Source organism: Corvus brachyrhynchos, unplaced genomic scaffold, assembly GCF_000691975.1.
Source record: "Corvus brachyrhynchos isolate BGI_N302 unplaced genomic scaffold, ASM69197v1 scaffold420, whole genome shotgun sequence".
In the NCBI taxonomy this organism is placed as follows: Eukaryota; Metazoa; Chordata; class Aves; order Passeriformes; family Corvidae; genus Corvus; species Corvus brachyrhynchos.
This window is the reverse complement of record NW_008235739.1, coordinates 174,450-189,338: the sequence shown is the minus strand read 5'-3', so window position 1 is coordinate 189,338 and position 14,889 is coordinate 174,450. Positions and strand designations below refer to the sequence as shown.

General features: G+C 55.5%; 1 protein-coding gene across 1 annotated transcript in view; it reads right to left on the bottom strand.

Annotated features, from left to right (window-relative positions):
- Positions 1 to 14,889, bottom strand: part of LOC103616394 (otoferlin-like) — a 76,415-nt gene that overhangs the window by 17,717 nt on the left and 43,809 nt on the right. Inside the window, 15 exon segments of the mRNA XM_008634595.2 lie at positions 545 to 664; positions 1,625 to 1,786; positions 2,400 to 2,534; positions 3,071 to 3,195; positions 3,527 to 3,716; positions 4,159 to 4,311; positions 5,484 to 5,600; positions 6,608 to 6,698; positions 7,129 to 7,229; positions 8,120 to 8,240; positions 9,602 to 9,785; positions 10,232 to 10,340; positions 11,203 to 11,426; positions 13,263 to 13,449; positions 13,761 to 13,947. Of these exon segments, the coding sequence (XP_008632817.2) occupies positions 545 to 664; positions 1,625 to 1,786; positions 2,400 to 2,534; positions 3,071 to 3,195; positions 3,527 to 3,716; positions 4,159 to 4,311; positions 5,484 to 5,600; positions 6,608 to 6,698; positions 7,129 to 7,229; positions 8,120 to 8,240; positions 9,602 to 9,785; positions 10,232 to 10,340; positions 11,203 to 11,426; positions 13,263 to 13,449; positions 13,761 to 13,947 (2,206 nt within the window).

The following is a 14,889-nucleotide window of genomic DNA, read 5'->3' as shown; positions in this document are numbered from 1 at the left end:
TGGGGCTCCAGCCCCTTCCCAGCTCCGTTCCCTTCCCTGGACACGCTCCAGCCCCTCAGGGTCTCTCCTGTCAGGAGGGGCCCAGAGCTGCCCCCAGCACTGGAGGTGCCCCAGCAGTGCCAGCACAGGGGACGGGCACTGCCCTGGGTCGTGCCCACACTATTTTGGATACAAAATCCCAATTTAGATAACCATGGATACATGAGAGGCATTCCATCCTCTTTGCCCGAGTTTGGTGGGATGCAGAACACCTGAGCTATAGGATTTTTTTGGGAAGAGATGATCCAGCTCCATGTCCATCTCTAATGTTCCCTGAGCTGCATCTCAGCCCAGGTGCTGCTGTCTCACTGTCCTGCCCAGTTTTGACAGCACAAAGTGATCCAGTTCCCTGCTTTTTTAGGGATGCTGCAGCCTGGTTCCCAGTCTGGCCACCACAGACAGATCCTTGACTCCCAGCTCCCTCCTGCCCTTCCAGCACCCTTGGAGATGCTCTCCTGCCCCAGGAAATGCTCCACATGGACACCGGGTGCTCCGAGGCTGTTACCTCCACTCTGTATCTGCTCAGCACTGGCCGAATTCCCAGAGGCACTGGCAGGATGGGGCCCCGATCCATGTCCGTGGGGCCATCGATTGGGGGCAGGTCTGACTTGCCCCCGGGGCCGATCTGGAACAGATGGATCATGGATTAGGATCTGCTCTTTTGAGCTGCTGGAAAGCAGTTTTTTGGTCCATCTCCCAGAATTGTGGAATCACAGATTGGTTTGCTTTGGAAGGGACCTCAAAGATCAACTCATTCCAACCCCTGCCATGGACAGGGACAAATTCCAGAGGGAACTGGGTGGTGTCTCAGCTGGAACTGGTCCCAGTTGTTGGGTCTGCATTGTCTGGGAGCACCGAGAGCAGTTGCTTTGGGAAAAGTGAAATGCAAGAGCAGAAGGTGCTGGGAATTGCTGTCCTTCCACACAGGACAGTCCCAGGAGCAATCCAGCAATCTCAGCCCACCAATGTATCCCACTCCCAGGGCTGTTCCACCCTGGAATTGCATCTGCTGGGCTGGGTGTGAGGAAATGGAGATGTGGTCCCAGAGCTCAGCCCAGGAGCAGCTTTAAGGTCCCATATCCAGCCCAGGGCTCAGGAAAGATCAAATTTCCCGTGTGAGCCGTTCCCCGAGTCCAAGGAAAGTGGTGGGGGAAAGGGCTTGGATGAGCACCTGCCCTGGCAGAAAAAGGAGGTGGGAAAAGTATTTCAGTGGATGGAGCATGAGGACAAAAGTGGAAGAATTTTACTCCGGTATTGCCCCAGACTGACATGAATCATGGAATGGTTGGGGCTGGAAGGGACTTGAAAGACCATTGAATTCCAACCCCCTGCCATGGGCAGGGAAACCTTCCAGTATCCTGGGTTGGTCCAAGCCCTGTCCAACCTGTCCTTGGACACTTCCAGGTGCCTTTGATGAACAAGTGGTTGATCCATCCAAGAGAAACTACAAGGGTTGAGCAGAACAGTGAAGCAGTGAAGGGGCAGTTATTCCCAGTTATTCCCAGTTATCTGATTTTCCATAAATTAATCCCCTCTCCCTTCCAAGCCTGCATCCAGCCTTCCCATCCCTTTGTCCAGCTGGCACCTGGAGCAGCTCAAAGGCGGCCAGCAGGTCCCCGGCCGTGGCATTGCCGCGGTAGATCTGGTAATACTCCAGCTGTGGCGGGAAGCGTGGGGGGCAGTACTGCTCGTCTGACATCTTCACCACCGGCTTGGCGAACGTCCGGCCCATGAAGTCAGCTTTTCCCTGCGGAAAGAGCATGTGGAGTTGGGAATCCAACATGGGAATTCCAAGACTAGACCCATGGTTCTCCCCAAGAGCACCTGGAGTTGGGATCCAACAGGGGAATTCCAAGATTAGCCCGTGGTTCTCCCCAAGAGCACTTGGAGTTGGGATCCAACAGGGGAATTCCAAGATTAGACCCATGGTTCTCCCCAAGAGCACTTGGAGTTGGGGATCCAACACAAGAATTCAAAATTAGCCCTGTGGTCCTCCCCATCATGGTTGGAACAGGAACGGGATCAGCGCTCTGGGCTTGGGATGCCAAAGCTCAGGGAAAACTTTCAGTCCTGGCTCCTTGAAGGAGGTTTGGGACAGCCAAGGGTTGGGACAGCAAGGAGGCCAGGGATGAGCAGTTTTCCCAAAGGGAAAATCTCCTTGGCTACAGCCTCTTGCTTCCCTCTCCAAAAACAAGATACATCAAGTTACGTCTGAGATTTATGAGCAGCAGAGGCTCCGTGGGTGATGTGGAGGGATCATTTTCCAGGAATCAGGAAAAAAGGCTTCCCACATCCTCTGCCTCCAACTCTGGAGAGATCCCGGCATCCAAACCACACACAATTCCATGGGCTTTTCTCACCACAGTGTCCTGGTCGTAGATCTCGATGACGATGATGGGGGGGTCATCCCGCATCTCGTGAGCTTCCCCGTACAGCTCCACATTGTCGAACACCAGGAGCTGGTCCCAGGTTGGGCAAAGGGTCTCGTTGAGAACCTGGAAAGATGGGAGACATTGCTACTGCCCCAGGGATGGACCAAAGTCCTGGGAAAGGGTGGCAGGTGGGGCTGCTGCGCATTTTTTGGATCAGAGAGGCATCGGGAATCTCCCAGGGATTCTTCTGAGGGAAACAATCCAACAGGAGATGAGCAGAGATGGATTATTCCCAGTGTCCTCCAGGCTTCCTAAAGCTTGGCAACCCTCGGACTGGGAAGGAAGCCCAAAAACCACTTTAACATGACCCAGTTCTGCCTCAACAGGCAGGCATTCACAAGGAATCACGGGGAATCATGGGGAATCATGGGCAATTGCAGCCACCAGCATGTGGGGCATATTTCGGAATGGGCTCCTGGGGAAAGATCTCCTGGAGACAGTCAATCCCCAGCTCCAGAGCTGCTTTCCCATTGCAGGACCCCAGGATCATCCTAATCCTTATGGGATCCTAATCCTCGTGGGATGTGTGCCACGGGAGCAGGATGGAACCTGCAGCATCACCAGCCATCCCTGCATCCCTGCATCCCAGGAATGTTCACCTCGGTGCACTGGCTCTGGGAGATGAAGAAGACCCGCGCGAAGGGATCCGAGAGGCCGCTGCTGTCGGCTGCGAACAAACTCCTGGCTTGGTACATGTGGGCTCGCAGCTGGAAAACCTGTTTCTCTGGAAGAGAGAGGGGATGGGATGGCTTGGGACAATCTCCCAGAACCCATCCAAGGGAGGTCTCAGGGGCCTGTTTTTCCTCATGGGGGAAGGATCTCAGCTCAAAGTGCGAATCCCAAATGGATACGGATTTCTTTGGCATCCTGCTCGTTGTGCGCACAACATCAGCCGTGAACAGGAGCGGGATGAGGGGACACAATTCCCACCCCCCAGCTCTCCTGGGAGAACTGGAGTGATTTCCCCCTTAGCTCCTGGAAGCCGTTGGACCAGGGGGTGTCCAGCCAGACTCCCTCCCACCTTCTCCATGTCCCATCCTGTGGGAATGCCTTACTGGTGTACAGGAGGCTGATGGGTGGGAAGGAAGGCAGGTTTTGTCCTCGGGGGGTTTTCTTCTCCTCGAATCCACAGGGGAGGCCGCTCAGGAAGTCCTTGCGCTGCTTGTTGAGGCCCAGCCACAGGTAGATCTCCATCTTGGCCTGGACTGTCCAGCCAGCAGGTCCGAACCCCCTCTTCCCGGGGAGCTGAGCACAAGGGAGGGAAGATTTCACATGGATATCGGGAATACGGACACACCACCTCTTGGAGCGCCCAACCCCTTTGGGCCATTGTGCTGCTGTTCCTTAAACCCAAGGATCCTTCGGGATCATGACACTACTCTGGCTCGCGCATTGTCCTCTTCCCATCATGATTTCCTTTCCCTAAGCCAGGAATTCTCTGGATTTCCAGCTGGATAAAACACATCCCCTCTTTCCAAACATTTCCCACTTATCGGGCTGGGTAAGGTCAGTGCTTCACCCTCCCTAGGAGCAGATTTCCACCTCTACCAGCAGAGTATGGATCACATTTTTCCAATATTCAACCCCCAGGAAAAACGGATACACAACTCTCATCCTCATCTCCCAAATTCCCTCCTCCACTTCCCTCCTCTTGGCCGCAGCTCCCCCAGGACAGACGGATCCTCACCTTGAGGAAAACCGTCTTCACCTTGGCGCAGTCCTTGCCCATCTCCTCGTCCACAATGGAGTACAGGATGTCCTTGGAAGGGATGCGGGCGTAGGCGATGCGCTTGTTGTTGCTCATCATCCAGAGGAAAACGTCGGGAATCGTGTGCTGGGGCTGGGAATGCCACAGGAGAGCCCTGTCAGTGTCCCAGCTCCGACCACTGAGGCACTGGCGGGGCTGGAGACTGTCTGGAGGCAAATCCAACAGATTCCATGGAAGATGGATGTGCCTGATGCCACACTGTGGGCACTGGAATAGTTTTGAGATTCCCACTCCAAAATAGCTGCTCAGAGCAGGAAAAACCTGGGATTTAGGTTGGTTAAAGTTTTAAAAAATATAAATTTGGGCTAAGAAGACAGAAGATTTTCCTTTTCTCCTTCAGTGGCCTTGGGGGAGGGGACGGCAGGGGCCATTCCTTCATCCCTTTCCAGGGAAGAGGTTCCCAGTCTGGACAGGGCCCATCACACCTCAAATCTGAGTTGGGTCAGGGCCAAGGAAGGCCTGGCTTTAACCAGGGATGGAGCTGGGAGCCCTCCATGGGAAACGGGAGCAGGAGGTGGAACAGCTGCAGCTCCAGGGAGGACCAAGAACCCCCTCCGAGCCAGTCCTGAAGTGTAAAAGTGTCATAAAATCATTCCAGAGCTGAAAGGGGCTCCAGGAGAGCTGGAGAGGGACTTGGGACAAGGGATGGAGGGACAGGACACAGGGAATGGCTTCCCAGTGCCAGAGGGCAGGGATGGATGGGATATTGGGAAGGAATTCAGCCCCTTGAGGGTGGTGAGGGGCTGGGCTGGAATTCCCAGAGCAGCTGTGGCTGCCCCTGGATGCCTGGCAGTGTCCTTGGACAGGTCAGACAGGGCTTGGAGCAGCCTGGGATGGTGGAAGGTGCTGGGGTTAGAACTGGATGGGATTTCAGATCCCTTCCCACCCAAACCAGCCTGGGATTTGATGTGTCACCTCCCAGATCCTGGTCCCACAGGATCCCTCCATGGCTGGGACTGGCAGAAACATCTCCAGCTCTGCTGCAGGAGGACCCAGCTCTGTCCCTTCCCCAGGAAACTCTTAAGGTTCTTCTTCATCAGCTCATTCCCACCCAGGAGTGCACAGGGATCATGGGGCAGCTCATGGACTTGGAATGGCTCCTTGCAGAGGGACCTCTCCTGCCCTCAGAGGTCTCCATCCATCCATCCATCCATCCATCCATCCATCCATCCATCCATCCCTCCCTGGTTTCTGTCTCCATGTGCTGACCCAGCCAGAGCCACCTCTGCCCATGAGGGACCCACCTCATCCGCCAGGAACCGCAGCTTCTGCAGGAAGTTCTGCACCAGCTTCAGCTTGTCCTTCATGGTGTTCCTCTTGACCTGGGAGCGCAGGGCCGTGGCCTGCTGGGCCATGTTCTCCTGCAGGGACAGCCGGCTCATCAGGACACAGCTCGGACGAGGCAAAGGTGCCTCAATCCCACTATGTCAGGATGGACACCTTCGGACATCCTTCTGTTGACCTTGGCATGGGAGGGCCCCTGAGAGGGCAGAGACAGAGCCCAGGAGAAGATGACACCACAACGGTGTCACCTGAGCTTGGAGAGTTTTGGGGTAGATTAAGGAAGGGGCCTCTCCCGCTGTCACCCGGCACCTGAGCCTTGGAGCTTCCACGTGAACGTGGAGAATTTAACAATTCCTGGCTCTCCAGGGTGCAGCTGGCCACTGAAGTTGGTGTCCTTGGCTGTGCCAGGTGGAGAAGCCACCAGCTCCTTGTCCATCTCTCCTGCACATCCTTGGCAAGGAGCAGGGCCACCACCCCCAAACCTCTGTCCCTGGGGCAGCTCTGTCCCGCACAGTTCCCAAAATCACCCCCAAACCTCTGTCCCTGGGGCAGCTCTGTCCCGCACAGTTCCCAAAATCACCCCCAAACCTCTGTCCCTGGCACAGCTCTGCTCCTCAGGGTTCCCAAAATCACCCCCAAACCTCTGTCCCTGGCACAGCTCTGCTCCTCAGGGTTCCCAAAATTCCCCCTTCCAGCTCCTCTGTGCTCCCGAATTTCTTTCCAGAGGCTGGTGGAGGGGAGGCAGCGGAGGCCCAAGTGACACCTGGGACGTGGGTGAGACCCGAGGGGTCTTTGGGCTCCTCTGCTCAGAATTAAACCCCAAACCTTCGACCCACAGGGACTGGAAACCAGCGCGTCCACGGACCAAATTCCAGCCCCTGCTCAGGAATCCTCCTCCACTACTTCCAAAGCTTTCCTGAACAACCCGTCCCCACCCTCACAGGGAATGATTCCTTCCCAATATCCCATCCGTCCCTGCCCTCTGGCACTGGGAAGCCATTCCCTGTGTCCTGTCCCTCCTGGCCTCATCCAAAGTCCCGCTCCAGCTCTCCTGGAGCCCCTTTAGGGACCAGATCCCACTCACCAGCTCCCGCATGCAGGATTTGAGCCTCTCCCGGTCCAGCCTCGTGCGGGACGAGTGATGCTGGTCCTTGTCAGCCAAGGTCAGGAAGCGCCTGCGGGAAAAGGCCAGCAGGGTGATTCCCACGGGAGCCCTTCCCAGGGAGGTCTCTGCCAGCCTGGCCACATCCCTGGAGGGAAACGCTCCCATTCCCTCCAGTCTCCAACAGAACTGTGGCCGAGGGGCTGGTTCACACCCCGGACTCAGGGTCAGGAAGGGACAGTAGGTGCCACCAGGTGCCACCAGGTGCCAGCAGCCCGTGGAGGCCGCAGTTTGAGGTTTTCAGCCTTGCTTTGGGGTGCAGATGGCAGCACCGTGCTCCAGCCCGAGGCAAAAGATCCGGCACCGCGCCAACGTCATGGAATGTTGTGCCGTCATCCCGAGGACAAGGCAAGGTGAGGTGACACTCCCAGAGGTGATATTCCCAGCCTCATCCACTGGGAGTAGAGACCCGCACGGTGCCACCCTTCCCACGTGTCACTCACAGGCAGCCACTGCTCAGCTCCTCCAGGACCCCTCGGAGCCGGCGCTCCGGGTGCGGCTTCTCTGTCTTGATCATCTCCTGCACATCATTGAGCCCCTCCTCCTGCAGCACCAATGGGGACAGCGTGAGGGGTGGGGGGCTGGGGGACCCCCTGATCCAACCCCACACCGAGGGAAACCCTGGCTGCTTCCCTGGAACATGTTTGGGGACCCAGCTCTGGGGACTGGGAATGGCTCCGGTGCCCTCCAGGAATGAGCTGGCTGAGATCCAAACCCTCTTGGAGGGACCTGCCAGGGGGACCCTTCCTGGATCCTGCTATGACCCTGCCAATGTAGAGCTCTCCTGAAGGTTCCCTGGGAATGAGCTGAGACTGTTAATCATAAAATCATGGAATGGGTTGGGTAGGAATCATTGAATTCCAACTCCACCACCATGGGCAGGGACATCTCCCACTATCCCAGGTTGCTCCAAACCCTGTCCCTTGGAACCTTCCAGGGATCCAGGGGCAGCCACAGCTTCTCTGGGAACCCTGTGCCAGGACCTGCCCGCCCTCACAGGGAACAATTCCTTCCCAATATCCTGCCTAAATCTCCTTTTCCAGTTTGTACCCATTCCCTGGGTCCTGTCCCTCCAGGCCTTGACCCCAGTCCCTCTCCAGCTCTCCTGGAGCCCCTTTAGGCCCTGCAGGGGGCTCTGAGCTCTCCCTGGAGCTTTCCCTTCCCTGGCTCTGCCACAGGAGTGCTTCACCCCTCCAGCCCAGCCTCCCTGCCCCTGTTCCCACTTGTGGGAACACCTGGATCTAACCCACAGAATTCTCAAGGAGCTGCTGGAATTTGGTGATTCCTCACTGGGAATTTCCCCCTTTTTGGGCACTGCCTGTCCCTGCTTTGCACCAAGGTGCAGAGACACCCAGGGAGCCTGGATGTGGCTGTGCCTTGTGCCAGCCCCGTGTCCCAGCTCTGTCCCTCCATCCCTCCCTGTCCATCCCTGACCAGCTTGTCCGCGATCTTGTCCATGATGTTGGCGTTGTAGAGCCGGCGCCGCTGGTCCTGCCACCAGCTCCGGATGTAGATGCAGGGCTTCTTCTCCAGGTAGGGCAGGTGGAAATAATTCCTGCAGGAGGAGGCAGGAGAGACGCTCCGTGTGGGGGTGACAATCCCGGCCTGGAGCAGCCCCCATCCCACCCCGCTCCCGGGAGGCACTGCCGTGGTGGGAAGGCTACTAAAGGAGCTCAGCAGTGGGAGGGAGGTGGCTTCGGATGCATCCTGGAGAACAGAGGCTCCGTTTCTCCCGAGGCCATTCCCAATGCCAGGCCCAGGATGGATGGGTGCAGTGCCCAGGGGCTGCCCCATCCCTGGAAGTGCCCAAGGCCAGGTTGGATGGGGCTCGGAGCCACCTGGGACACTGGAATGTGTTGGGGTTGGAATGGGATGAGCGTTAAGGTCCCTTCCCACCCAAACCATTCTGGGATTCTGAAACCTTCTGGTTGCTCCAACCCCTGCCCAACCTGTCCTTGGAATAGTGATGGCACAGCTAAAGGAAGGGCGAGCCATACTTTTGGAGCACTGGCCATGAGCCGGGATCCACCCCCTGGAAAGCCACTGTGGATCCTGCTGCACCTGGAATCACCAGGAGTTAAATCCCGCTCCAGCTCTTCCCGGGTATTCCCGCCAGGAGATGTCAGCAGAGCCCCGTGGTGGAGCAGGAGGCTCCCAGAGGCGGGCGATTTTTGGGAAAACAGGGTGGGCGCGGCCCCAAAACATCGGAGCTTCTCATCTCCCCTTGGGATTCAGATGGACAAGGAGCCGAGGAACAGAGGCGGGAATTCCAGGGGGACTTTATCTGTGCTGGATATTCAAGGGAAAAGGGAGGGAATTCCAGGGAGACACTTCACTGGATACTCCTTTCCCAATTGATTGAATCAGGCAGTTAATTCAATTAACACCAATCTACTGCTAAAACTTGATTAAAATCCACTTTAAGCGAATCTTATCATCGTAAATCCAATTATCTTCCTTATCCCAGTCCTTTGTATCCACATCCAGACATTCCCAGGCACATCTCACCAGGGAGAGGATTTGAGTCTTTTACGCCAATCTCCTGCCTGATGCATTGGCAGATTTTTCCAGCAGTTTTTCCATCTGGGATCTCGGCACTGCCAAGGCCACCACTGACCCACGTCCCCAGGTGCCACACAAGGTGGACACACTGACCCAGTGCCCAGGTGGACACACTGACCTGTCCGTGCCCAGGTGGACACACTGATCCAATGCCCAAGTGGACACACTGAGCACACAAATCCAGGTGGACACACTGACCCAGTGCCCAGGTGGACACACTGACCTGTCCGTGCCCAGGTGGACACACTGACCCAGTGCCCAGGTGGACACACTGACCTGTCCGTGCCCAGGTGGATACACTGACCCAGTGCCCAAGTGGACACACTGACCCAGTGCCCAAGTGGACACACTGACCTGTCCGTGACCAGGGGCTTCATGGGCTGGGATGAAGAAACGGAGACCAGCTCTCCATCCTCACCACCTTCATCCTCACTGGAATTCTGGAGCAGCTCCGACTCCTCCTCGTCCCCATCCCCTCCCTCTTTCTTCCTCCGCAGGAGGGGTTTGCTGGAGCCATCCACCTGGTTGCCATAGTTACCTCAAGGAAAAAAAAAAATGGAATCGATTCACAGGGTTGTAACTCCCAGCTCTGGGACTGAATTCAGGCTGGCAGAAGTTTTCTCTGCTGGAATCACAGAGAACGTTTGACTTCCTGGAGCCACGTCCAGGAGCCAGAAATTAGGGAGAAGTGTCTATACCCTGCTCCTGTCCCCTCTCAATCCCCTGGGAATACATTCCCTCCTGGAGCTGGCCTCTCCAGAGCACAAAGCCAGGATGGGAGAGGGATCAGCTCCACTGGCCACACCCCAGCAGGCACAAAATAGGGGGTGTGGGATCCCACATCCCTCACGCCCATGGAGGGGCCATTCCCTGCTCCCCAAACCTGCTCTAGCAGGGGTTGGAATGGAAAATCGGGAATAAACCCCGCTCCCAGCTTTGGATTCTGATTTTCAAAACCGTCACACTCCCCAAAGAACAACCAACCTATGGTGACCTCGAAGTTGATGGGTTTGTCCCCAATCTTCCTGTCGATCATGGTGGCCTCCAGGAAGGCTCCGAAGAGGAAGAATTCCTCCATCTTCCCACTGCAGTTCTGCAGGAGAAAGAGATCCCAGGGCTGAGGGTCGGGGCCAGAGGGAGAGACACATCCATCCCTCGGGATGCCACTGCCAAAGGGACCAGGAGGGTCTTGTCTCCCATCTCTTGGCTCGTTGCAGAGAGTGGTTAATTAAAGATTTCGTTTTACTATCTTTTAATTAAAGATAACCTTGAACTGTGTTGGGAGCCGTCACCCCGTGCCCGGGATGGACTCTCAGAGAAATTCAGGAATACGAGCCTGAGCTCACTCCCAAACGGAACTGATCAAACCACACAAATCCAGGTGCCTGGATGCTCCCACAGAATTGGAAGGGTTTTATTTCCCGGTGGTTTCATTCCCCCTGGCTGGGGGAATTGGCTTCTGATTGAAACCCATCAGGATAAGAGTGGGACAACTGGAATTAGGGGATGAGTCACCGTCTGTGTGTATTTTCCACACGGAGAAACATCCCTAAGTTTCAGAGACGATAGAAATCACAGAATGGTTTGGGTGAGAAGGGACCTTAAAGATCGTCTGGCTCCATGGACAGAGTCACCTTCCTCTATCCCAGGTTGCTCCATGCCCTGTCCAACCTGGCCTTGGACACTTCCAGGGATGGACCAGCCACAGCTTCTCTGGGAAAGCTGTGCCAGAGCCAAAGTATCTCACTCAGATATTCCCAGCACTCCCGAGGGAAGTGAGCACTGGAACGATGCTAAAACCTGAAATCCTGCAAGATTTACTTCTATTGCTCTGTGAGATCCAGAACAGCCGGGGCAACACTTGAAATCCTCGATTTGTGAAGCCGAAGGTAACAATCCAATATTCCTGAGACCCCAAACTGCCCCCTGGATGCTGTGGGGTCACGGGGACTTACGTCAGCCACCGCCGTGGCCTGCTCCACCTGCACCTCGGTGGAGCTGTTGATCTCGGGGTTGGTGGTGTCCAGGATCTCCACGGCCAGGCCCAGCAGGAGCCGGGCGCGGAAGGAGACGCCCTCGCCCAGGCCCTCGTTGAGCTCCTGGTGCTCGTCCATGAGGGTGTAGTTGCGGGTGGAGCCGTACATGTTCACCCAGGCAGGGCCAAAGGTGGGCAGGAAACCTGTGGGGATGGAATGGGCAGGCGGGAAGGGGATGGACGGGCAAAAGGGAATGTCCTGGCACTTGTGGTTGGCATCACTTTCCTGGTCTGTGTGTGGTGGCACAGGCTGGGATATGTTCTTGTGTGTCCATGGAAGTGTGGTTGCAGCCATCCATGGAGACAGTTTTCAGGGAATCCCAGTATCATTTGGGTTGGAAAAGCCCTCCCAGACCATCGAGTCCAACCTGTGCCCAATCCCCACCTTGTCCCCAGCCCAGAGCACTGAGTGCCACCTCCAGCCCTTCCTGGGACACCTCCAGGGATGGGCACTCCAAACCTCCCTGGGCAGCCCCTGCCAAGGCCTGAGCACCCTTTCCATGCAGAAATTCCTGCTCATGAGACTCCCCTGAGGACTGACCGTCACAAGGAAATGCCCGTGAACAATGACCAAGGCACTCAAGACATTTCTTGAGGCTTCCACTCCCCAAAACTGCTTATTCTTCATGCAGTGAGATTATTTTGTTACCTCCTTCATAAGTGTTCAGCTTTAGTAATAGAAACCACAGGTATTCCCTGGCCCCACATTCATCGTGCAGCTTCAGAGATACGGATCTATCCCAAAAATGACACAGCCCAGGGAAGGGTTTGGGATGTGTTTTGTTAAGCCAACGCCCCAATAACGGAGCAGCTGCTTTGAAGGAAGAGCCATGTCAGTAATCACTCCTTTAATAACATGGGGAAACTCTGGAAGCTCCTCAGGAGCACTGCTCACTCAGCCTGAGCAGACACATCCCAGCAGAGTGGAGATGTCCCCTGCAGGTGCGAGCCTGGAGAAAGTATATGAGAACACTTCCAGAGGACCTCTGCTCCACTCATCAGTGCACAGGCACCAGGGAAAATGGGAGTGTTCCTCCAGAGGCAGAGGAATCCGCTATGGAGACAGGCTGGGAATGTCCAGGAGAGTCACCAACATCCTGACTGCAATGCTTCCTGGATCCACAGGCACTCTGGGCATCCCAGATTCCTGCACTGGGAAGGGTGGATACAACGAGGGGAAGGTGGATTATGGAATCACAAAATCATTCAGGTCAGAAAAGACCTCCAAGATCACCAGGTCCAACCATCAGCCCAGCACCACCACCATGTTCACCACTAAACTTTGTCCCCAAGCGCCACATCCACACATTTTTTTAATTCCTCCAGGGATGATTCCACCACTGCCCTGGGCAGCCCCTTCCAAAACTTTACAGTTTTTTCAGCGAAGAAATTTTCCTTAATATCCACCCTGAGCCTGCCCTGGCCCAGCCTGAGGCCGTACCCTCTCCTCCTGTCCCTGTTCCCTGCCAGCAGAGCCCGACCCCCCCCGGCTGCCCCCTCCTGTCAGGGACTTGTGCAGAGCCACAAGGTCCCCCCGGAGCCTCCTTTTTTTCAGGGAAGTTTTGCAGGGAAGGCAGCGATGGAGACTGGGAGGGCCCCCCGCCCAAAAGGCAGAGATGAGGCTCCCATTGAGCAATTCCCCATTTTGAGAGTTGAGGAAGGAGAACTCCCCATTGGTCCCTTTCCAGTCCCACCTTTGGTTTCCCATCTTTGCCTGTGTGTGTGGGAATGGGGAGCCCGACAAATGCTCATCCACCCATGGAATTCTTGGAAAAGCAAATTATTCTGGGGTATCTTTGCTTTCAGGAATTGGCTGAAGGCTTGTGACGGATCTCGGGTTTTAGAGTATTGGGCCAACAACCTCTCACATTTCAGGGCATTGAGGTCTCTCCAGATGGGCACCAGGGAATTCCAGGGGTGGGAGGGAGTCTGGGAAACTTTGGGAACTCTGCCAAAGGAATGCCCCCACTTCAACTTTACCTTTGTCCCCTTCGTTGGAGATCTTCCTCAGATCGATGAAATGGGTCCCGATGGCCACGTCGTTGACCTTGTCTGAGTCACGGATCTGGATCTTGATCCGTTTGCACAGCGGGGGGAACATCTCCGTGAAGATGATTTGCTCGTTCCAGAGGGGCTCGTAGCTGCTCTTCTGTATGGATGTCTTTCCCTGGGAAGTGGAAAGACATGGATTTCAGACAAGGGTTGGATGTCCCAAACCATCCCTCACCACCTGAGCTGCTCCCTTCCGTCCATTCTGCCCTCTCCTGAGTAAGGAATTCCCTACCTCAACTGGAGAGCGCTCAAACCCATCATGGAGAGGGGAAGCATAGAAAGCAAGGTGACTCCACACCCATCCTGAGGTGCCAGGTGACTCCACACCCATCCTGAGGTGCCAGGTGACAACTGAGACCATCTGTGGCTACCTGCTGGCCCTGCTGGTGTCACCTCCCATGGTCACCCTGGCACCTCCCCACTCACCTTCTGCCCCGCGAAGGCCACCTGTACGTAGGGGTCCACCAGGTCCTTGTTCTCCCCAATGAGGGCCTTCTTGACGTTGGCCATGATGCTGGTGTTCATCCGCGGCAGCCCCTCGGCGCGGTAGATCTTGATGTAGAACCGAGCCCACTGCCGCTCCGGGGGGACCCCGTCCGGGAGCAGGAGGTTCCTGGAATGTCAATGGATAGGGTTGGGAACAGCCGCTGGGGTGGGGTGGTCAGGGAAGACTAAAGGTTGGATGAGATGGTCTCAGAGATCTTTTCCAACCTTTGTGATCCCATAAAAGACCAAAGAGGAGCTGCTCCGTTTTCCGAGCACTGACTCCGTCCACTTCCACTCCATTCCATGGAAATGGAGTGAACAGGATGTCGGAAGAGTAATTTTTTCCTTATCAAGAGGGGCTCGGAGGATTATTTTGGGGAAGAAATAAATTGCATCTGGTGTCTTTTTTTTTTTTTTTTTTTTTTTAAATTTGTGGCTTTATTCCTCTTCAGAAATAGATGAGCCCATGGGAATACTGGGAACAAAATATTTCTAGAGGAATTCTAGGAATTGCTGGAGTTGCCCATGTCTGCTGGAAGGTGTCCCTGCCCATGGCAGGAGGGTTGGAATAAGGTGATCTTGAAGATCCCTTCCATCCCAAGCCATTCCAGGATTTTAGGAATAAGTAGGAGAACATCACCACTACAGCCTGGAATGAAGCCCAACATACTGGAGGTGGCTCCTCAAACCCCAGCAGGTCAGGAAAGCTGTGCTGGTGGTTTCTGACTGTTAACAGTTGGACTCGATCCCAGAGGTCTTTTCCAACCTAAACCATTCCATGACTCCACGTGGGGAGAGCCTGAGAGGCAGATTTGAGATGGAGATGTTTATTTAGCTGGAAAATGTTGGGGCTGGAGTCAAGTCCTAAAATCTCCTGATTTTTGTTCCATGATCTTTGAGATGTTCTGGGCAGTCCAGGAGCCCCGTCCACACACACAGCCTGGTAAACCTCATCCAGAGATCCAAACCTCATCCAAGGCAGGTGCTTGCTCTGCCTTGGCAGTGGGCGATGAGACCCCATCCCATCCCATCCCATCCCATCCCATCCCATCCCATCCCATCCCATCCC